Source organism: Lepidochelys kempii, chromosome 19 (genome assembly GCF_965140265.1).
Source record: "Lepidochelys kempii isolate rLepKem1 chromosome 19, rLepKem1.hap2, whole genome shotgun sequence".
Taxonomy (NCBI): domain Eukaryota; kingdom Metazoa; phylum Chordata; order Testudines; family Cheloniidae; genus Lepidochelys; species Lepidochelys kempii.
In genome coordinates this window covers 10,613,720-10,636,136 of record NC_133274.1, presented here as the reverse complement: position 1 = coordinate 10,636,136, position 22,417 = coordinate 10,613,720, and the positions used below count along the sequence as shown (strand labels likewise).

The following is a 22,417-nucleotide window of genomic DNA, read 5'->3' as shown; positions in this document are numbered from 1 at the left end:
CTGAGGAGCCAGGATACAATGCACTGTCTCATGTGAGACCCCAGCCTCTATTTGAGGGATGCTGGTAGCTGCCTTTGGCAGGAGAAAAGGAGCCAGTCACCACATCCTTTATGCTCCTGGCAAGTTACTAATATATCCCTCAGTTAAATCCCAAAGATTACTCTGGCACTCTGTACCGCAATGTAGCGCCTGGGAACCCCCATATTCACAGTCATAGGATTAGGATAGGTTTTGTACAATGCATGCCTTGTGAGGTATTTTAAAAGTCTTGATCTGCTGAACCTTAATATCCTGTTGGACCGTGTGTACTATCAGCGTATGTGAAGTTATCAAGTATTGCTGTACATGCTACTGAAACGTGTGAGATTGGGAGATGCCCACAGCCGGCTTTTCTGTTGCAAGAAACGAGGGCCAGACAGGCATTGATGGCCCATCAAAGAGAATCCACTCTCCCAGAAGCTTCTCAGAAAGTTCACGTAGGCAATGGAGACTGTCTGGCTCTCACATCACAGCAAGGATCTTTCTAGCAGCTAGAAGAAGGTATAAAAAGAGGCAGTGACATCATCACTTGGCTTCTCACCCCACCCCCAATCTGAACACCTAGGAAATCATCTGGAAGATAAAGACTTTGAACTAGGGAGATTAGACCCCCTTCCAGCCTGGGACCAATCTGTGTATTGAGGAACTGTAAGCGGCCTGTACCATCTGTTAGGGTAAGAGACTGTTTGATTCAAATCTTACTTAGTCTGTTCCAGTTAAAAATAAATTTGCAGTCTAAAATTCTATTTCTTAAGTAACCAAATTTGATCTCTAGGACTGCTCCTTATAATCACTTAAAATCTATCTTTCTGGAGTTAATAAATCTGTTTTATATTTTATCTAAAACTGTGTTTTTAGCTGAAGTGCTTGGGGAATCTCAACTCAGATTACAAAGGCTGGTGCATGTCCACTTTCCTATGAAGAAATGGCAAACTTATTGATGAGTTTGCGTGGTCAAAGGGAACCTTGAGCAGTGCAAGACAGTATATTTCTGGGATTCAAGGCTAGGGAATGCAGGGGGGGAATTGGCTGCGGCCCCTCTATTGATGGGTCATGAGTGGCTGCGTGATCATTCATGTAACTCAGCTGGGTGTGTCCCTGCCTGTAGATAGCTGTACAATTGCAGTGCCTATCAGCAGCTTGTAGCTTGACATTAGCACCACAGTCCGAGAGACAGTCCAGGCTGGTGGGTTCAGTGGTCCCAGTCCAGGTTGGGGACCTCGTCACAATTACATAGGAAAGAAACCTGCTGGAGCTTTAACTGCTCATCTTCTCATCAGAAGAAATACCCTGCTGTTCACCTTCTAGTGCTTAGCACAGTATAGTTTCAGATGTACCAGCCAACCCCACTTCTTTAGTAAAGGGAATCATTTTTCCTAACACCTCATGAATGAAGTTTGCCCTGATGCTCTACCTAGGTTTCCCCTTTCACAATTCCATCCCATTGCCTCACCCTAGAGTCTTCTCCCTCCTTGACTTTTACACCCTTCCGAGGCTGCTCCCAAGCCTTTGTACCTGGCTTTGCAATACCAGCCACTGGCCAGCTACCAATATTCAGATCGGATTTCTGGTAGTTCTGCATCTCGGCAACAGGATAGGAGAACTCCTACCAGGAGGGAGTTTCTCACAAACAGCAGTACAAGAGATCTGATATGCTGATAGTAAGTCATTATCCAATGGTCCTACTCTACAGGGGAGGGAGAGAAGAAAGAGAGAGAGAGAGGAGGTGACCAACCCTCTGTGGAGAAAGAAGTGGTTCGGGACCATTTAAAAAAGCTGGATGTGCACAAGTCCATGGGGCCGGATGCGTTGCATCCGAGTGCTAAAGGAGTTGGCGGATGTGATTGCAGAGCCATTGGCCATTATCTTTGAAAACTCATGGCAATCGGGGGAAGTCCCGGACAACTGGAAAAAGGCTAATGTAGTGCCCATCTTTAAAAAAGGGAAGGAGGATGATCCTGGGAACTACAGGCCAGTCAGCCTCACCTCAGTCCCTGGAAAAATCATGGAGCAGGTCCTCAAGGAATCAATTCTGAAGCACTTAGAGGAGAGGAAAGTGATCAGGAACAGTCAGCATGGATTCACCAAGGGCAAGTCATGCCTGACTAATCTAATTGCCTTCTATGACGAGATAACTGGCTCTGTGGATGAGGGGAAAGCAGTGGACGTGTTGTTCCTGGACTTTAGCAAAGCTTTTGACATGGTCTCCCACAGTATTCTTGCCAGTAAGTTAAAGAAATATGGGCTGGATGAATGGACTATAAGGTGGATAGAAAGCTGGCTAGATTGTTGGGCTCAACGGGTAGTGATCAATGGCTCCATGTCTAGTTGGCAGCCGGTATCCAGTGGAGTGCCCCAAGGGTCGGTCCTGGGGCTGGTTTTGTTCAATATCTTCATAAATAATCTGGAGGATGGTGTGGATTGCACCCTCAGCAAGTTTGCAGAGGACACTAAACTGGGAGGAGAGGTAAATACGCTGGAGGGTAGGGATAGGATACAGAGGGACCTAGACAAATTGGAGGATTGGGCCAAACAATGAGGTTCAACAAGGACAAGTGCAGAGTCCTGCACTTAGGACGGAAGAATGCAATGCACCGCTACAGACTAGGGACCAAATGGCTTGGCAGCAGTTCGGCAGAAAAGGACCTAGGGGTTACAGTGGACGAGAAGCTAGATATGAGTCAACAGTGTGCCCTTGTTGCCAAGAAGGCCAATGGCATTTTGGGATGTATAAATAGGGGCACTGCCAACAGATCAAGGGACGTGATCGTTCCCCTCTGTTCGACACTCGTGAGGCCTCATCTGGAGTACTGTGTCCAGTTTTGGGCCTCACACTGCAAGAAGGATGTGGAAAAATTGGAAAGAGTCCAGCAGAGGGCAACAAAAATGATTGGGGGACTGGAACACATGAGTTATAAGGAGAGGCTGAGGGAACTGGGGATGTTTAGTCTACGGAAGAGAAGAATGAGGGGGGATTTGATAGCTGCTTTCAACTACCTGAAAGGGGGTTCCAAAAAGAGGATGGTTCTAGATTGTTCTCAGTGGTAGCTGACGACAGAACGAGGAGTAATGGTCTCAAGTTGCAGTGGGGGAGATTTAGGTTGGATATTAGGAAAAACTTTTTCACTAGGAGGGTGGTGAAACACTGGAATGCATTACCTAGGGAGGTAGAGGAATCTCCTTCCTTAGAAGTTTTTAAGGTCAGGCTTGACAAAGCCCTGGCTGGGATGATTTAATTGGGGATTGGTCCTGCTTTGAGCAGGGGTTGGACTCGATGACCTCCCGAGGTCCCTTCCAACCCTGAGATTCTATGAGAGAGAGTGAGCACGCGCATGCACACATGCGCCTAAAACAGCTTTGCCATATTTTGTGTGAGCAGCTCTGGCTGTTGTCAGAAGGGACATTAACTGTTGCAGATGCTAGCAGTATGCATTCAGCAGTGTGCCAGACGCAGCCTTCGACAGCGCCCAAAAATTAACCATAATCCTGCAGTGTAACTGAAAGGATCCCAGGTAGTTTCTAGTATGGCAGGACATGGCTAGTCCAGGTAGTATGAGAATTAATACACCTCACACTAGAGGTGCTCTGCCAGTGGTGGTGATTTGGATTAAGCTAGCAGTAGGAGCAGTTACAACCGACCTGCAGGGAGTCTTAGGCTTTCAGGAACGTAACAAGGATTGAACCAGATGAGCAGTAGAACCTCTACCTCATCAGGGGATGAATGTCTATAAGCCCTTTCACTGGAACATTCCCTATACCAGATCACAGAGCTACAGATGCTGCTTGAGAGACATTGGTTTTTTACAGACTTTTTCTAACGTTATAAAGAAACAGAAAGCTACAGAGAGTGTATCAGCGAGCAATGAAGTGAGTTATTAACAGCATCTCATGACCAGACACCATCTGTAACCAGTCTCTAACATACACAATTCTGCCATTCTACATTTCACAATATCCTTCAGTAGGTTTTATCCTATTAGATGAGCCCCACTCTGCACAAATGTGGCTAGGAGCCCAAGCAATGGGGCCCAAGAGAAAGGAACTTGTGGGGTCACACCCAAGTCTGGAGCCCATAACTTTGTATACTTAGCAGTACTGATGCCCAAACCCTGTGGTACGCTACGTTTGACAGCGCACACTCATTTTGTTAGCCTTCCACAAAAGGAGTCCAGCTTACTTACCACTTGCGCTTCATGTAGGCAGCGGCTCTGTTTCCATACAGCATGGCGTTGTTAGGTGCTTTCTGAACTGCTCTGCTGTACAGCTGGATGGCTTGAGTCCACTGCTGGCATGCAAATGCCTCATTGGCTTGCTGTTTAATTTTTTCCAGATATGGAGGCAGCTCAATCTGGGGACTGCAGGGATAGACAGGTGTGGGGTTACAATCACTATGGTAACACTGAAGAGATTTAACTAGACCAAATTGTTGAAAGTCTAATAGAAGAATTCCATTACACTGAAAAACAAAGGAATAGAGCCCACCCCAGTCATACTAAGGGTCCATCTTGTCCAATATCCGACAGTGGCCAATACCAGATGCTTCACAAAAGGTACAAGAAGCCACATAATGGAATAACCTGATCTTAGGGAAGTTTCCTTAGAAGCCCTGTTAGCTAGGAGTTGGCTTATGCCCTGGTGCATGAAAACTCCCATCTTTTTTAACACTAAGTAATGTAACAATAGGTGCTTTTATTATCTGTGTGAAGCGCTTAACTCTTCACTGAATTCTACTCGTATCTCTTTGCTTCAGAGATACCTTGCAGCGGCAAGTTCCACAGGTTGTGTGGTGTAAACCATATTTCTCTTAAATTGGTTTTAAATCTGCATTCAGTTACACAATTTTTTAAAGAGTCAAATAAGCTAGCTCACATGGCTGCACTAAGTCTCTTGACATTTCAAAGATTTCTGATGAATTAGCACCTTAAGCTAGCGGAACCCCCAAAAAACCAGACGTGTTCAACTTCACGTCTGCCTCTGCTTCCCCAACTACACTTAGTCCTTTTAAAAAGGGAGAAGTAGAGTAGATGCTGGTAATGGCAAAGAGCCATTCAACCCAGTCACCAGTTCAAATCCAGGCCAAGATGATCACGACTGAGTCATGACCATCCAAGGGCTGTCCTGGGATCTGTGAACGGAGGCTGTCAAATCATCTCACAGCCAACAGGTGCCCAGATCACAATGGATCCCTTTGCCAGCAAAGGGGAGAAGGGCACCATGGGGCATGGAGACAGTCATCTTTTTCTCCACCCCCCCAAAGGCACTCCCTTCAGCTTAGAAGGAGAGACTGTGCTATGGATAAGTAAAGGAGGTCAGTTTCCACGCATGACAGGCAGTTGTGGATTTAATCAGCAATAATTCAACACAACCATAAAAGAAGAAAGATCCTGATAGCCAGGATTTCCCCATCATGCTCTTGGCCTAACCTAGCTCCAGTTTGCAGTCCATTTACTACCAGCAGCTAAGGGAATCCCAGAACAAAGCTTCATGGGTAATCTTTGCGTTAGTAAGTGAAGAAGAATTCCACTTCACACCTCAGTCAGCAGCTTCAGGTCTCACTGGGAGCACAGGGCACAGAGGGGCACCTCATCCAAACGAATTTGTCACCTCACCTGATATGTGTTCTTCCCTCAGACAATCTGAATCCGTTGCTGTGGAGATGGATGCCATTTGACACTCCATTGGTTGATGTCTTTCCATTCTGAACTTCTGGGGGGTTGTAAAAAACTCAGTAAATTGAAGAGTAAAATCCTGCAACGGATTACACAGACTCTCCTCTGTGGGGTTGGGCTTTCTATTCCACCAACACAAAGTCAGGCTAGCAGGAGCCCAATTCATACCAGAGGTAAGTAGCTACAACTCCACGGACTTCAGTGAGTCTGGTTCCTACTTCAAAGTATATGGAGATATACACATTTGGCAGGGTTGGCTGACCCCCTCGGACATCAGCTACAAATACTCTGCAGGATCCATCACAACAGATCTCCCAAGCAAGAAAGCTGAATACACCTACAGCTTCTCCAATCTTCTCCCGCCTCCCCATTCCCACAGAAAATGGAAGACCATGCGAAGGGCATTCAGTATTACCTTCAACAGACTGGGCCTGGGCACAAGCCATGACCCACTGTATTTTCCTCAGGTTAGTAGAGGTTTTAAGTTTATAGAATGGCTACGTCAGCTGCACTGAACTACACCCCCCCACCCCCAGACATCCTTACCTTTTTAATAAGTGACTAGGACACACTGAAATTAAGTTAAAGCAAAACATTGTAGAGCTAAGGAAGGTGGATGTTGAGTGAGAAGCAACAGAAGAAAGCAAGGGGATTGGAATCCAGTCTGGGCTCCTGTCTAGGGATGTTTGCTTTCAGATCCTTTTAAGGCATGAGATAAAGTCTCATCACCATTAACCCTTTGGAAGCAAAAAGCAAAACAGCCACCACCACCACACCTGATGCTTTTAACTCTTCACCTTCCCATTTTAGAAGCTATCACAAATACAGAAAGAAGAACACTTGCCTCACATTAGGGGTAGGGAAAATGAGCTAGGGAGGGACATCACTAAAGTTGCAGAGGGGACTTTATGTCTGAACTTGGATTAGACCTCATGATTGCCTAGCTCCCAGTCCTGCACTCACTTCTAGCGGTCCTCTCCGCAGATGTTTTCTGCTTGGCTAGCAGTCCTAAGGGTTACCTTAGTACTAAATGATCTTCTTTTAGTTTCTGCTCCCTGGCCAACTTGCCTGAGTAGTTTAGTTGCATACAGGAGCAGCAACCAACTGATGTCACAGGAGAGAGTGTGAGACCGACCAACACCCCTACTAGTATGGAGGTTAAACAAGGCTGGGAAGGCTCCATGCCACAGTATAGACTGCCCCAGGAGTGCCAAAAGGTGGGGGGGGGGGGAAACACACACACAGGCATTCCACCACATGTATAGGTGCCCTCTCCTGGCAGTCTGCCATAGCATAGCCTTTGCCTCAATTTTCTGTTCCCTGACAGGGTGGAGTTGGTTTGTTACAAGTGCAGCAGAGGGCAGGCGGTAGTGCTAAGGAATGAGACGATTCAGTCTCTCCACTCTCCAGGCACCACAGCTCAGTTGTTTGAGGTACCTTTGGGTAGGGAAGAAAAGGAAGACCAGCAGTCTCATATTGATATTGTTTGAAGCCGTTAAATCCTCCCTTACTCCTTATGCACAGTTTTAAGAACCCCTTTCCCCCCCCCCACACCTTTTTGGTATTTCAGTTCCTTCTACCCTGAGACACCTGTTTTATGGCTCGGTTGAAGGGTTTTGGAAGTCAGAGCATTAACAGCACTGCAGAAATAGCCTTGCTACTGTGCTGCCCTCACTCACTTTTCTAGTTCCCACTCAGCTCAGATTTCACGCTGGAAAGCGGAATCGCACTGGGCTTTGCTCTCACTTCCCATACAGCAGCACACTTACCCCCTGAAGAGTGGCACTTCTTTGGCAGGAGAAAAGTGTACGGCCGCTGTTTGTAAGTCAGGTCAAACAAGTAGACCTACAAGGCAATGGGAGAGAGAGACATCAAGGACTGAACGCACAGCCAGTGACACCATGGCGATGAGCAGGATAGAACACCCACCCAGCCAACTGCTTTGCTTTCCATCTACGGTATTTCTGAGTTTGGTAGAATGTTATTCACACACACACACACAGCAAGGAGACAACGGGCAGCAGTACCAGCACTGGGACAAGGTAAGAGGTTCAGAAAGAACGGTGCTGAGAAATGAGACATCTGTCCTACTAAACTAAGGGCGATAAAGCCCCCTTGATACCAAACATACTACGTAAGCAAGAATTGACCGGTGACTGAATCGTTAGTAAAGGCAAAAGTTCCAGTTACAATGTTAATAGGGTTAAAAAAAAAACGAACAAAAACAACCCACTGCACACACAACCTACAAATTTTACTTCAGCCTGTACAAACAGGTTACTGAACCATTTTTGTCCTTGGGTTCATGACCTGATTGTAAACAATTAGCAGTGGAGAATGGGAAGCAAGTGGGTCACACTAGACTGAGGGAAAACCATCTATAAGCAAAAGGAAGACTCCCTTCTTCTAGAGAAGCCCAGAATTCTGTCCCACAAAGCCCTTGAGCAAGAGTGCCTTGGCATAAGAACTGCCAGCCCAGATCAGACTCAAGGTCCATCTAGCCCAATACACTCTCTCAAAGTGAGATCAGATGCTTCAGAGGAAGGTGCTGAGAATGGCTATGGAATAACCTGCCCACAAGGAAAGTTCCCTCTAACCCTTAGAAGTAGCTCTGCCAACAGGATTTACATATCTCACTGCAAACTAAACCAGCCCTCGATTTGCAGTTGATTTCTACCAGGAAGAGATTCACAATAGGCTTTACAAAGACCTAATGCTTAGACTGAAACCTGTCAAACATCCCAGGTGCAAGCCATTGTCTCTACAGGAAAAGAGTAACAGCCGTGTTAGTTTGTATTCCCAAAAAGAAAAAGGAGGACTTGTGGCACCTTAGAGACTAACCAATTTATTTGAGCATAAGCTTTCGTGAGCTACAGCTCACAAGTACTCCTTTTCTTTTAGGAAAAGACAGCTCTTCCTCCACTAGATTCTACTATAGAACTAGCCAGAGGTGTCAGTATAGGAATTCGTGCAGGTTTCCTAAAGCAACTCATTCCCAGGTCAGTCATGAAACAATTTCTGCAGCTCTTCCCGATAAGCAAATGTCAACTGCAAAACCAGAGTGAAAATGCTACTCAAATTTAACATTACGCTGACCTCTGATGTAAGAGTGTAACAATTACATCCCTGACACAACAGCCACTTGAATCAAAGTGTATTACAGACACACACGAATTGCTCAAGGCATGATAAACTCTGTAGAATAATATATGGGTGAGTCAAGACATCATGACCCAGCTAATACAGTCTTATGTAAAGCTCTTATTCCTGAACTTCAGTTAGCATCCTACCTGTTCCCCTCCCATATTGACCAACAGCTCCGTGCCATCTGGACTGAAGGTGACGTACGTGGCGACTAGAACTCTCAGCCGGTTGTTGTAGTCCGGTAGCTTCACTGGGAGGTGCCCTGCAGAGGAGAAAGACAGTTTACTTGCTTAACTGGTAGCCCTCAATATCTTCTGCTCCACACTGGCCATCATGTGTTGAGGGAGACTGCTGAAATAGAGCACATGAATGAAATGCAGTCACATTCCAAGCTATTTCCCAGTTTTCTATTGCTGTATATAATAAGTCTTTACATCAGTCTCTGAGGGGCTCTTACTCAAGGCAGGAAGACTTGCCCTCAAAACTTAAAGAAGCCCTTTTGCATGACTATGCCCAGGTATAAAGGAATCAGCCCCTGAAGACTGGTGTTTGCAATCCAGCTAGGATCCAAAAGGCAGCCAAACACTGCTTCAGTGAGAATATCCTGAAGCTCCAGTGATCTATGAATTCCAGTGGCTGACTCCAGTGGAAGACTCCATTTGAACGTCATTATTTTTCAGTTCTCTAATAATGTTTCCGTGACTTGGCTCATTGGCACAGCAGAATACAGGCTTCTTGAACACATTGTGCATTAATTGCTCAGCCCACTCATGGGTTCTCTTGCTTCAGATAGACCAGACAAGGACTGAATGGCCAACACAGGAGGATTAAGAACATTAAAGGGACCCTATGGTGGGGCCTTATTATAAATAAGGCTTTCCAGGGTACAATTCTGATCCTTTTTAATGGACTGGTTTTCCAGTCAGACTTGTAGCATTCACCTCTGTTTCAGTGCGGTGGTTCAGACCAATCTATATTAGGGTCTTTGGGGGAAAAAAAAGAGTGATTAGTGCTAGTGAAGGGCACAGAAAAACAGGTGCCCACAAGACAGGTACTGAATGAGGCCAAGTTTCCCCTCACATTGGAACACAAATGCTTCCCCCTCGAGGAGAGTTTATAGTCTCTGTGGTTTATTCAGTTCTTGACTCCGCAATGAAGCAGACAAGGGGACAGCTGTGATGTAGGCCAGCCAACATACATCGGTAGACCAAGTTCTTTAGCAATCTATGTCAGGTGTGAACTCAACCCAGAAATGAGAGGGGGATCTACATTTATCCAGTCGTCCCGTCCCCCCCCGGGTTAATTAATGTATCAGTATTTTATAGCCTTGCAGGAAAGCAGAGCAGGACAATCCTGGTTTTCATAACATAATAACCGGTGAGGCCTGGAGGCACATGCAACAGACTGTAAGCTCTCTTGGGCAGGGACTGGGTTTTTTCTGGTGCTGCATTTGATCAGTGACCCTGGTTCAAGGGTGGGCAAACTTTTTGGCCTGAGGGATACATCTGGGTATGGAAATTGTATGGCAGGCCATGAATGCTCACAAAATTGGGGTTGGGGTACAGGAGGTGGTGAGGGCTCTGGGGTAGGGCCAGAAATGAGGAGTTCAAGTTGCGGGAGGGGGCTCTAGGCTGGGGCAGGTGGTTGGGGCATGGGAGGGGCTCAGAGTGCAGGCTCTGGGTGGCGCTTACCTCAAGCAGCTCCCGGAAGCAGTGGCATGTCTCCCCCCCGGCTCCTGCGTGGAGGTGCCGCCAGGCGGCTCTGCACGCTGCCGCATTCGCAGGTGCCACCTCTGCAGCTCCACTGGCCATAGTTCCTGGCCAATGGGAGCTGTGGGGGTGACACTTGGGGCTGGGGCACTGCACAGAGCCCCTTGGCTGTCCCTAAACGTAGGAGCCAGAGGGGGGACATGCCACTACTTCTGGGAGCCGTGCGGAGCTATGGCACATGCAGCGAACCCTGATCAGATCCTGCTCCCCAGCAGGACCTTGAGGGACGGATTAAATCAGCCGGTGGGCTGGATGTGGCCTGCAGGCCATAGTTTGCCCACTGCTGCCCTAGCTCCTAGACACTGCCAGATAGAAATAATGGTCATATCAGGACAGTAGTTGTACCTGCCACATAGTACTGTGCTGCACCATCCGGAAGGGGTTTCTGCCGGTCACAGAACGTGTGGACTCCCGCCGAGGGATTCTGCTTCATGCTTTTTCTAGCCAGAAAGGAAAGTGGTTTTATGATTAAAAACACTTAACTGCCTGAGTTCAACCTGCCCTGAGATATACTTTCTTACTTGCAAAGAAAGAAGGTGGGACAGTTGAGCAATTGCAAACCTGCCCCAAGTCACCACAAGAGTGCTAGGCAGTTCCACTTACCTGTATGTAAAGGATGCTGGGGGAAGAAAACTTAGTACCATTGCACAGCTGAGAAGGATGATCGCCAGCTCCTCTGGATGCCCCATTCCCACCATGCAAGGCCTCTTTCAGGTCTCGTGTTACTCACTTCCCTGTCGAGAAGGTCCTACGAGTGATGGTGGCCATTACCTGTGGTTGTGGATCATGCGTATGTCATAGAGCCGTACGAAGGGCCCACTGGCTCCCACCGCTAGGTAATTGTTATCCTGGGGGTTGACAGTGAGGCACTTGGCCTCCACCAGCTGCCCACAGTATTCAGTCAGGTCTATCAGGACTTCTGAGCGTTTATTGTTCTCTCGCAGATCATACTGTCTACAAGGCAGAAGGGAGAGAGAGTTAGTTAACCAGTGCCCAGGAAGAACCAACATAGCAACAGAAGGGAGTTTAGCTTGATCACCATGGAAAGCAGAGGAAGAATTCAGATACTGCCATGTTATTCCTGCTAAATAGTGACCTAGATTTTACAGAGGACTGGATGGTGTCTGAGGAGGAAAGAGGACACCCTTCCCCTCCAGTCACACTAATGCTTCTAGTGTCCCAGGTCTACTGGGAGCTCCTTGATTTTATGAGCTAAGCCTTGACACCAGAATAACCAACATTTTCCACTGACAAGTCTGTATTACATGGGAATTTATTTAGCACCAACAAGAACTCCGAGTCTTGATCTACCACACACCCAGGGTCCAGTATTAAGCCTGGAATAAATAAATTCTTTGAGGGTAGTATCTTTAGTTGTTCTAGAGTCTTAATGAGGGTTCTGGAGAGGAATCTCACAGGGAATTGCATCTGCCTTCCTCTGCTCCTTCTGATGGAGATAGGACTGTTCTTTTCTCATCTCTCATTTTCTGTAACAGGAAATGCCCTCCTCATTTCCTCTATTTATGAACAGATGCCCTTTATTTCAAGCTGAACCATTCAGGTTTTTGTTGTTTTTTTTTTGGGGGGGGGGAAGGGGGGAGAGAGAGAGAGACTAGACCAAGCTCTTTGGGGCAGGAATTTTCTCACTATATATGTGTACAGCTCCTAACACAACAGGGCCTTAACCTGTTGGCCTCTCGGCACTACAGTAATATAAAATATTAAAAATCTAAGATATGGCCTCTCATATCCACACAGCTAAAACTCGATTCCGAGTGCTCATCCTTCTTGCTGCCCTTGACAAATGCAACCTTGCCCCACTCATGTCCATTCAGAATGCCGCTGCAAAGATAAATTTTCTTAGCCAGTCATATCACCCCTCTCTGCATCCCTCCACTGCCTCCCCTTTCTTTAACTCAAAACATAAGCCAAGGGCTTTAACGTGGCTTGTGTAGTCACGGCACAGCACTGGGAGAGAGCGCTCCCAGTGCTCTTAAAAAAAAAAAAAAAAGCCACCTCCATGAGGGGCGTAGCTCCCAGCACTGGTGCACTGTCTATATTGACACATTACAGCGCTGAAACTTGCATCACTCAAGAGGGTGTTTTTTCCACACCTGAGGGAGAAAGTTGCAGCACTATAAAGTGCCAGTGTAAACAAGCCCCGAGTATCTTCACTTTCAAGGTTCTTCTCAATCAATCCCCACCCCACTTCTCTCTCATTCACCATTGAGCTGTCAACACTCACCACCAATTGGCCCACAATACCAGCCTCCATTACCCAGTTGTTAACTTTTCAAACAACTTTTGCAGTTTCCCATCCTGCGTTGCCCCTCATGTTTGGGAGGAGTTCCCCAGAAACATCCAAGAAGCTACCTCATTAGCCACTCTTCAAATCCCTCCTCAAAACTCTCCTTTGCCACGAGGCCTACCAAAAACTTGATAACCATTAGCGGCTGATGTGCTGAGACCACTGTCCTATCACCAATATTGCCTCACGGCTTCCTTGTACCCCCTCCATCCCTGTCCGTATCCATCTGTCTTATACTTAGATTGTAATCTCTGTGGGGCAGGACCAACTTTTTGTTCTGAGTACAGCGCCTACCACAATGGGGTCCTGGTCAGTGACTAGGGCTCCTAGGCGCTATGGCAATACAAATAATAAATAAAGTCACAAGAAGCAGACAGACAAGGTCTGTAATAGTTAAGCCAGTGAACCAAAGTTCCCCTTCATTTATTAACTGAACCGTGCCAACCCAACAGGAAGGGGCAGGGAACTGAGTGAACTAAGGGTGTCAGTGACCACTCAAGCAAGACTAGTCTGATAAAAGGTCTCTCACAGCACCAAGAGCTACTCCCCTGAACAAGCACCAAAGCTTTTTACCTGATTAGCCCATCCTCTGCTGCGCTCCAGAAAGTGTTGGGCCACATAGGAGCCGTGGCAATACGCTTGACCCTGTTCGTGTGGTCACCAAACATGTGGATGGTTTCCTTGACAGTCAAGTCATGAACATGCACCTTGGAGTCGGCAGCTCCTGTGAGGAGGATCCGATCCCCTGAATGTGGCAAGAACTGTGGAATCATAGAATATCAGGGTTGGAAGGGACCTCAGCAGGTCATCTAGTCCAACCCTCTGCTCAAAGCAGGACCAATCCCCAATTTTTGCCCCGATCCCTAAATGGCCCCCTCAAGGATTGAACTCACAACCCCGGGTTTAGCAGGCCATTGCTCAAACCACAGAGCTATCCCTCCCCAAGGAAGGAAGAACAGAGATTCAAACCTCGACGAGCTTCAGACATTTCAACTGCCAGTCATCCACCCTTAGTTATAGCCTAGCTGCTGCTGCATCTCCCTTTGCAACAAGCTGCTGTAGCTAGTTACATCCTGAAAGAGCTTGGATCACTACAGGCAATAATGCAATAAACAGGAGCTCCCGGCTGGGAAATCAAAGCTTGTCTGATAGCAGGTCATTCTTATTTGCAACAGGCAAAGCAACTCTTGCCTTCTTGCAGCATTTACGGAGAAGGCAAGACTGAGTCTAGATTGTAGGGCTCTGCATGCAGTCCCAACTCTGGCTACACTGCTTGTGCTCAGCATGACACAAGTGACCAGTCTCCAGTTTTCCTTCAGTAAGGAGGGACTGTTTGAAAACAAATTCTTCCTCCATTTAAAGACTTCTCTTACATTTCACAGGAAGATGTAAGCCACTCCCAACAGCAGCAGAGTAGCAATCAAAGCCACGTGGCCAGAGAGCTATGTAAGGTTCTTATATGGTGCTCACTAATGTAATAATGGAGCACCTCTCGATCTTTATTCCTCACAGCACCCGCACTGAGGTAAGGAAATGCTATTATCCCCATCTGTAAAATGGAGAAACTGAGGCACACTCGAGAGACTAAATCATTTGCCCAAGGCCCCACAGAATGTCTGTGCTGGAGCAGGGAACTGAACATAGGTCTCCTGAGTCCCAGACTAGCACCCTAACCACTGGATCATCCTTTCTCTATGCATGTGGGAGTAACCTTCTGTAATTACGTACGTTCCTTGCATCTGCTTGCTGTACAAGTCTCTAACAATTTGACATACAATGCAGTTCTCTCTACGGCATTTTTTCCCCACCTGGATTGATATAACCACCACTGCCAGTATTCATATGGATATGTGGCCAAAATCAGAGAACTGCATAGACAGACGCAGACTACTACATCTAATATAACTTTTCCTAATACTGAAAGTCTTTACATTTAGTACTCTTTGGAGAACTTGCTTATGGAAAAATATTCCCCAGCAACATTTAAACAAGTTATTTTCATGCAAGTCAAACATGGAGCCCCATCCAACCGTGCCCTCTTTATACCTCTCGTTTTCAAACGCACACACCTGGGGCCTCACTCACCTTGACAGAGAAGATATTTGCAGTATGCCCAGTGTGCATAGAAAGAAGCTTCTTGTGATGCAGGGGATCCCAGACAATGGTGTGCTGGTCATCGGAGCCAGATGCCAGCAAGCTGAAAAAAACCAAGAGGGGAGAGCGCTACAAGCATTGCTCCATTCCCAGCTGTGATTAGCTGCTCAGCCACTCATCCTGTAAGCCCACATCCTGTCATTCACAACTGGTCCTCAAATGTGCCCCACACCAGAATCCATGCAGTGATTCATAAGTGTGTGCATAGGCGCTGACTCCGTGGGTGTTCCAGGGCTGGAGCACCCACAGGGAAAAATTGGTGGGTGCTCTGCACCTACCAGCAGCTCCCCACCCTGCCCCAGCTTACCTCATCTCATCTCGCCTCCACCTCCTCTCCTGAGAGCACCTTCCCCGCTTCTCCTCCCATTGCTTGCCGGGAGGAACTGTGGGAGGGAGGGAGGGAGGAGGGGGAACGCGGCCCGTCCAGGGGAGGAGGCAGGGCGGGGATGGGGAAGGGGTTGGAATGGGGTGGGCTGGGGGGCACGAGCACCCACCAGCGCCAGGAGAAGTTGGTGCCTATGAGTGCACACGCGTGTGTGCCAGGAGAAGCAGTCACAAGTGGCAGAACTGGTCTACTTCAGTGGAAGAGGCATGAAACAGGTGATCAGATGGTGGTGCCAACAGATGCCATGACCTTCAGCCTGAGAACTACTGCTTTGGAGCCAAATTCCTCCCTCAAGTACATGAAACTCCCATTGACTTATGGATTTGGGCAAGGACCAGAGGACAGAATGTAGGCAATTGGTTGGTAATTGGCTCAAACACAGCAGAGACTCTCCCTTACATTTCCCAGGTGGATATGGTTTACTTCACTTGTGCTAGTTATTAAACACAAATGCTTTAGCGTATGATAGTGCAGAGCAGAAAGTTATCAAATGGAGACAGGGACTCTTCTACCCTCTACTTCCCCACCAGAGAAGCACTCAGACTACAGCATAGGGAAAGAAAAAAAAAATCCCCCGCCCCAGCCCCATATAAGGCTACAAATCCCAAAGATCCACTGTGCCACAACCCGAGTTAAGTGGATGGTACTCTAGTCCTCTATGGAAGAGGATCCTTCACTTGCCATCCAGCCTGTTTCTTTTAGAATCATAGAATATCAGGGTTGGAAGGGACCCCAGAAGGTCATCTAGTCCAACCCCCTGCTCAAAGCAGGACCAATTCCCAGTTAAATCATCCCAGCCAGGGCTTTGTCAAGCCTGACCTTAAAAACCTCTAAGGAAGGAGATTCTACCACCTCCCTAGGTAACCCATTCCAGTGTTTCACCACCCTCTTAGTGAAAAAGTTTTTCCTAATATCCAATCTAAACCTCCCCCACTGCTCACACACTCAAAACTCTTGTGAGTTTTACCAACTCACAAGAGGAGCATTTCCAGATGCAGCCAACAAAATAAGCTTCATTTCCAAAATCTGGATTTATAGTTCAAAACCTTTAGCCTGAGCCCTCATTTACTTCACTGGGAAGAGGAAGTGGCCCCTTATGATAAGATGATCCTCAGCCCACTCATGGGAGAGCTTGGGCTATCAGTCTGTTCATCCCTGAATCGAGACACATACTTACTCTCCTTTCTCATTCCATTCTAGACAGTTGACACATCCAGAGTGACCCTGTGCAAAGAAGGGAAGAGAATGTTACACAAACTGCAGACTTATCAAGGACTACTATGAGAGAAGGACATAGCAAGCACCCCACACAACTTGTTCTGATGCAAGCAGCTTTCCATTTCAGACACCCCTACCCACACCTCAGACAGGCACCTCCAGGAAAGAAAGGCATGCTCTAGCTTGTTGGGAAAAATAATAATTTACAACTGGATACAATAGCAGCTCAGCCTTAGAGGCTGACGCAGAGATACTGCTGCACACAAGGAAAGGTGACTTTGTTTCAAAAGCTCTTGGCTAGGCTGAGAATCATGTGCACAGATCCTTGGGGGAAGCAGGGAAGATACGCTTTCATTGCCTACCTCCCTTTGAGAAGCATCTTGCATTTGGGTGAATGTGCAAAATACTTTCAGCCTATTTAACAAAGGATTACAAAAGGAACAGCTGGAGTGCCTACTTAGGGAGGTTGTGGGTGGGAGATTTAGTGGGGAGAGGAAGACAGAGTTGAAGAGTGGTGTATGGGGGCGAGGGGGGACGACTGAATTTGTACCAATGGGAAGACAAACTCTCAAAGATTTGTAATCTGTTTTGGGAGCGCCAGACTGCAGTGTGACAATTCGCTTATTAGTTTCTAAGGAACTTACTGCAGCCACAAATGTCATAGGAAGAAGTCAGGCCATCAGACTTAACTAGAAGAGGTTTGCCTATGTCAAAAACAACTATGACTAGGATTAGTGCCTGTCCTGGGTACAAGACAGCTGATGTTGTAGGGTGTAGTAAGTTAGAGCCTAGTGCTAGAAGTGCTTCGTGTTGAGGAGACAAACCAGGACTCTTAAGAGAGTTTATAAGTCTATGGAGCTCAGACAGGTGCGTGTTATGTAGTTTTTAACGGGGAACAGGTAGGTAGTTTTGTTCTTCTTGCACTCTTCACTCACCTGCAACTCTGCTTCTAGGCCCAGGCGTCGGATGAATGGGTCAGTAACATGATAGTGCCGCTCAAAGCCCAGGGCGCCCTTCTCCTATGTGAAGGAAAACCACCACACTTACTACAGCAAGCACAGAACACTCCCTTATCCCGAGGAGCAGAGTCAATCATCGAAAACACACACAAACTCCCTCCCAAAATGGGCCAGGGCACCAGCCAGATGCCTTTCCTCTGTGTTTTCTTATCAGCTTGAAGAACACTCACGCACAGGGTTTGTTGTATTCTCCAGTTCAGAAAGAGAGAGAAGCCATCATTTCACCACTATTAGCGATAAAACCCCAATTGCCAGGCACAGACAGGTCCGGCACCTGAGATAAGAATCAGGGTGACCCAAGGAAAAAAAAGAAGGGTTGCCTGTTTTATATTTTTTGCCAAAAAGATACACCCAAGAGTTTGAAGGATGCCTGATCTTTTGGCAAGAACAGGCTGAACGCCAGAAGCTTCAAGTCACAGCTGAAGGATAATGCAAGCACTAGACTAGAGCTATTCAGAAAAATCTACCATGACACATACAACCCTGTCCTGAGAACCAAGTGTCATTTTACTACAAAATCCACACTTGCATTTTCACTGTTCCAAGGCTATTCTCAGTCTTCCTGAGACATTTAACCGCTAGACAGGAGATAGTTGGGATATTGTACTGGACAGCCTTCTTTGACACACAGACAGAGGGACAGAACAGAGGCATACAACTGCAGTACTATTAGCATAGGCTGTTCCACAGAGAAGAGAACAGTTACCACAGTGCTGTGCCAATACAAATTCAGGACGGTTGTTCCCCTGTGTTCCTTAATGAGATCATCGATAGGTTAGTAGTTGGCTCAGATGAAGGGAGGCTAAATGGAGAGGCAGTATGTTCTAGTTACACCATATATCACCCTAACTCTTTATTCATGAAATGCAGAGAGGCTCTATACCATTAAGCTTCTTATATAGACCTTGTCACCATAATATCTGAGCCCCTTCTGGAAATATGTTCTCCCCCACAAGGATAAAGGTGTTTTTAAATAATTTAATAGAATACATGTATACTGTTTATATTTGCAAAAGAAAGATAAAAAAGTGCACCTTGCACTTGGAGCAGAAAATTGCAAGGTCTGATGGTTAATTCCTGTGAAAGTTCATTCCACGCTTTTGGATCGGCCCTTAAGAAAGCTCCACCCCATGTCCGAATGGGATCTATCCTTGTTATGCATAGTTCCATTGTGCTTGAAGAGCAGAACTGTGCAGACAGGTTGCCAAAACTAATTAAAAAATACCAGAGAAACCCAGAGGTCCAGGGGCTGCTTAGGCACGATTGAGGGGTGGCTGGGCCAAAGTTGAGTGGCATTGTGACCCTGTGCACCAGATCAAGTTGCCAACAAATAGCACTACCCTGGTTGAAATATGGGATAAAAGGTGTCTGTCCCCTATTAAATCAGCTCAAGACAGTATTTTATTTAAATAAGGGACATCCCTTACAATACAGGACTATTGGTAACCCTACTTGCAGTCCTTGCCCTGGAGCTTTAGACAATCTTTTAGGTATCCTGAGCCCAAACCACTGAGCACCTAACACTTTAGTCTAGAGAGTGGCAGAGCAGCATGTGTATACTTTGTTGGTGCCATATTATAGGCCACTAATCAAGTTCCACTGCATTCCCCACTGTGGGCACAGGGCCACAGTGCAGGAAATTAAGTCAGAGCATTGGATGTTCTGCCCTCCTGCCCAATACCTGGAAAGGAGGCAGTGCTGGCATTATTATAATCTTGCATGTTTCATCTCATTCGTTCCCAAGCATTTACAAATTTAAGATACAAACAATTAATACACCATACTACAACTCGAAGACACAATGGTAATGAGTGCCTTAGAAATACAAATACTAGCATGACAACAGTTTAGGAAAGAAAAAAGTTTAAAGAAAAGGAGGACTTGTGGCACCTTAGAGACTAACCAATTTATTTGAGCACAAGCTTTCGTGAGCTACAGCTCACTTCATCGGAATGCATCCGATGCATGAAGCTTATGCTCAGATAAATTGGTTAGTCTCTAAGGTGCCACAAGTCCTCCTTTTCTTTTTGCAAATACAGACTAACACGGCTGCTACTCTGAAACCTGTCTCTATATACACAGAGAACATGAAACAATGGGTGTTACCATAAAGACTGTAACAAGAGTGACCAGGAAAGGTGAGCTATTACCAGAAAAGGGGGGGGGGGGGAAGAGGGGACCTTTTGTAGTGATAATCAAGGTAGGCCATTTCCAGCAGTTGATAAGAACAGTAGGAGGGGAAACAAAGAGAAATAAGTTTTACTTTGTGTAATGACCCATCCACTCCCAGTCTCTATTCAAGCCTACGTAAATTGTATCCAATTTGCAAATTAATTCCAATTCAGCAATCTCTCATTGGAGTCTGTTTTTGAAGGTTTTTTTGTTGAAGAATGGCCACTTTTAGGTCTGTAATCGAGTGACCTAAGAGATTGAAGTGTTCTCTGATTGGTTTTTGAGTGTCACAATTCTTGACATCTGATTTGTGTCTATTTATTCTTTTACGTAGACTGTCCAGTTTTGCCATGTACATTGGCCGAGGGGCATTGCTGGCACACAATGGCATATATCACATTGGTAGATGTGCAGGTGAAAGAGCCTCTGATAGTGTGGCTGATGTGATTAGGCCCTATGGTGGTGTCCCCTGAATAGATATGTGGGCACAGTTGGAAACGGGTTTTGTTGCAAGGATAGGTTCCTGGGTTAGTCTTTGTTGTGGGGTGTGTGGTTGCTGGTGAGTATTTGCTTCAGGTTGGGGGGCCAAAGGAAACTGCTCAGGAAGTTAAAGTATAGACTTGTCAGAGCTGAAACTTGGCCAGGGCTCAGAGGTTAACACCTCTAATCTACTAAAGGGATTTTAATTGATCACAAGTCACCACAACCTCTTAAGTTTCATCCAGATGGTAACTCCACCAATACAGTATCCCCAACACTATGCTTGGGCAGTAGTTCAATATCTACTCTGAAGGAAAGTGCCCCCCTACCTAATCCACAGCACAACTTCCTGCAGCAAAGTTTCCCAGCCAAGTGTCAATCCTTCTGAAAACTAACAAGATCTCAGCAAGATGGGGTATGGCAGATATTAGTTCTGTGAAGACTATCCCCACAGAACTGCTCCAGCATGAACATTACACTCTCCTTACCCATCCACCAACCACAAATAAGTGTCTGGGATGACACATACCTTGATCTGCCTGTGGATGAGGTCTCGAGTAATGTTTACTTTTGCCATCTTCTCACAATGAGGCAGACAAAAGAAAGCTATAGGGGGAGGTGCAGTGCATCCAAGCATTCCAACAATGCGGAGATCCACAGTAAAGACATTTAATTACCTACAAACAGAGAAAGAAAAACTTAACAGGTCATTTATACACATGGCTAATTAAGTGTTGTCTCCAACTAATGGCAGTGCTGAGCTCCCTTCGCAAAAAGAACTGGTGAGGCTCATGCAAGGCTCCTTCATGAAACTCAGGAGTGAGAAGCAGGGACTCAAAAGGGCAGAAGGGAGACGGCTGACAGTAAAATGACAGAACAATTGTTTCTAGGGAAGCCCTGTAAGAAGCAGAGACCTTGAAAGTACTGAGACTGTCAACGATGCAAGTCTTGGGTCCCTCCTACCCCCAACCCAATCAATGTAATAAGAGTACTGGGCTAGTCTACACCAGAAGGGCTACTGCATCGCAGCCGCACTGATGCAGTGCATCTGGTGAAGATGCTCCATGTCGACGGGAGATAGCTCTCCCATCGGCATAATAAAACCACCTCTCTGAGAGGCAGTAGCTATGTTGGTGGGAAAAGCTCTCACTGGTGGTTAGGTCAGTGTAACTTACATCACTCAGGGAGTGGCTTATTCACACCCCTGTGCGTCAGACATTATATAGACGTAAGTGATAGTGTGTACAAGCTCTTCCATATGTATGCTTTCTAGCCTTTTGCTTCTAGTCAGGAGGCTCCATTTTAAAAGGAAAACAAATCGCAACTGAACACAACTGATCACTACTACATTTGATTATGAACTACAGTAAATTACTAGAAGAGCACAAGTGTTCCTTCGATATGATAAAGACGAATTCGTGATCAGACATCGCTGCCATCTTGACAGTTCAGATCAGCAAATGGTGACTTTTTGAATGCAAGGAGGGATCGGTTTTGAACAAACTAACCGAGATAATAAAGGTGGTTAATTTTCAGGGAGTATATTAACATAACTTGCCTAAAGGCTTTGAAATTTGAGTCTCAGCATACGAATGTGAAATACATTCTTGTGTCTCAATCCTGTTCTCAACAGGAGGTCCAGCTGATGGGAGTATAAATAAAACATCAGCTCTCAGTGAGGTTAATCTCATTCAATTATTAAGGATGCTGTACCTGTCACTGTTTCAATATTTTTAAACCCAGCTTTGAAAGTTCAAGTTTTAATATACATTCTATGTTATAGGGTACCAGAATTAAACGTGACATTCTCTTTAACGAGAGTTCATGAGAACTAATCTAGCTTGCTCTCAGTATACAACTCCAAATGAGGGTAACATTCAGGATCTTATTTAAACTTGTAAGAATCAGGAAATGCTAAGCAGAGATTGAAATTCAGGTATAACAGGGAATGTTAGAACTCCTAAACGTGAACTTTTTAGCTGTGTGTAGCAGTCATTGATCAGATAAATAGGTCTTGGTGAATGGGGTTGTGGAGAAGAAGAAACAAGGTGGGATAGCCT

General features: G+C 46.2%; 1 protein-coding gene across 4 annotated transcripts in view; it reads right to left on the bottom strand.

The window, feature by feature from the left end:
* Positions 1–22,417, bottom strand: part of WDTC1 (WD and tetratricopeptide repeats 1) — a 46,524-nt gene that overhangs the window by 10,546 nt on the left and 13,561 nt on the right. For all 4 annotated transcript variants that reach the window (XM_073317583.1, XM_073317586.1, XM_073317585.1 and 1 more), the window contains 11 exons: positions 20,887–21,034; positions 17,622–17,705; positions 16,646–16,692; positions 15,015–15,126; positions 13,503–13,690; positions 11,393–11,575; positions 10,967–11,061; positions 8,999–9,114; positions 7,478–7,553; positions 5,649–5,745; positions 4,221–4,394 (listed from right to left, as the gene is read on the bottom strand). In XM_073317583.1, coding sequence (XP_073173684.1) covers positions 4,221–4,394; positions 5,649–5,745; positions 7,478–7,553; positions 8,999–9,114; positions 10,967–11,061; positions 11,393–11,575; positions 13,503–13,690; positions 15,015–15,126; positions 16,646–16,692; positions 17,622–17,705; positions 20,887–20,994 — 1,280 coding nt within the window. In that variant the 5' untranslated portion in view covers positions 20,995–21,034. The remainder of the gene's footprint in view (positions 1–4,220; positions 4,395–5,648; positions 5,746–7,477; positions 7,554–8,998; positions 9,115–10,966; positions 11,062–11,392; positions 11,576–13,502; positions 13,691–15,014; positions 15,127–16,645; positions 16,693–17,621; positions 17,706–20,886; positions 21,035–22,417) is intronic.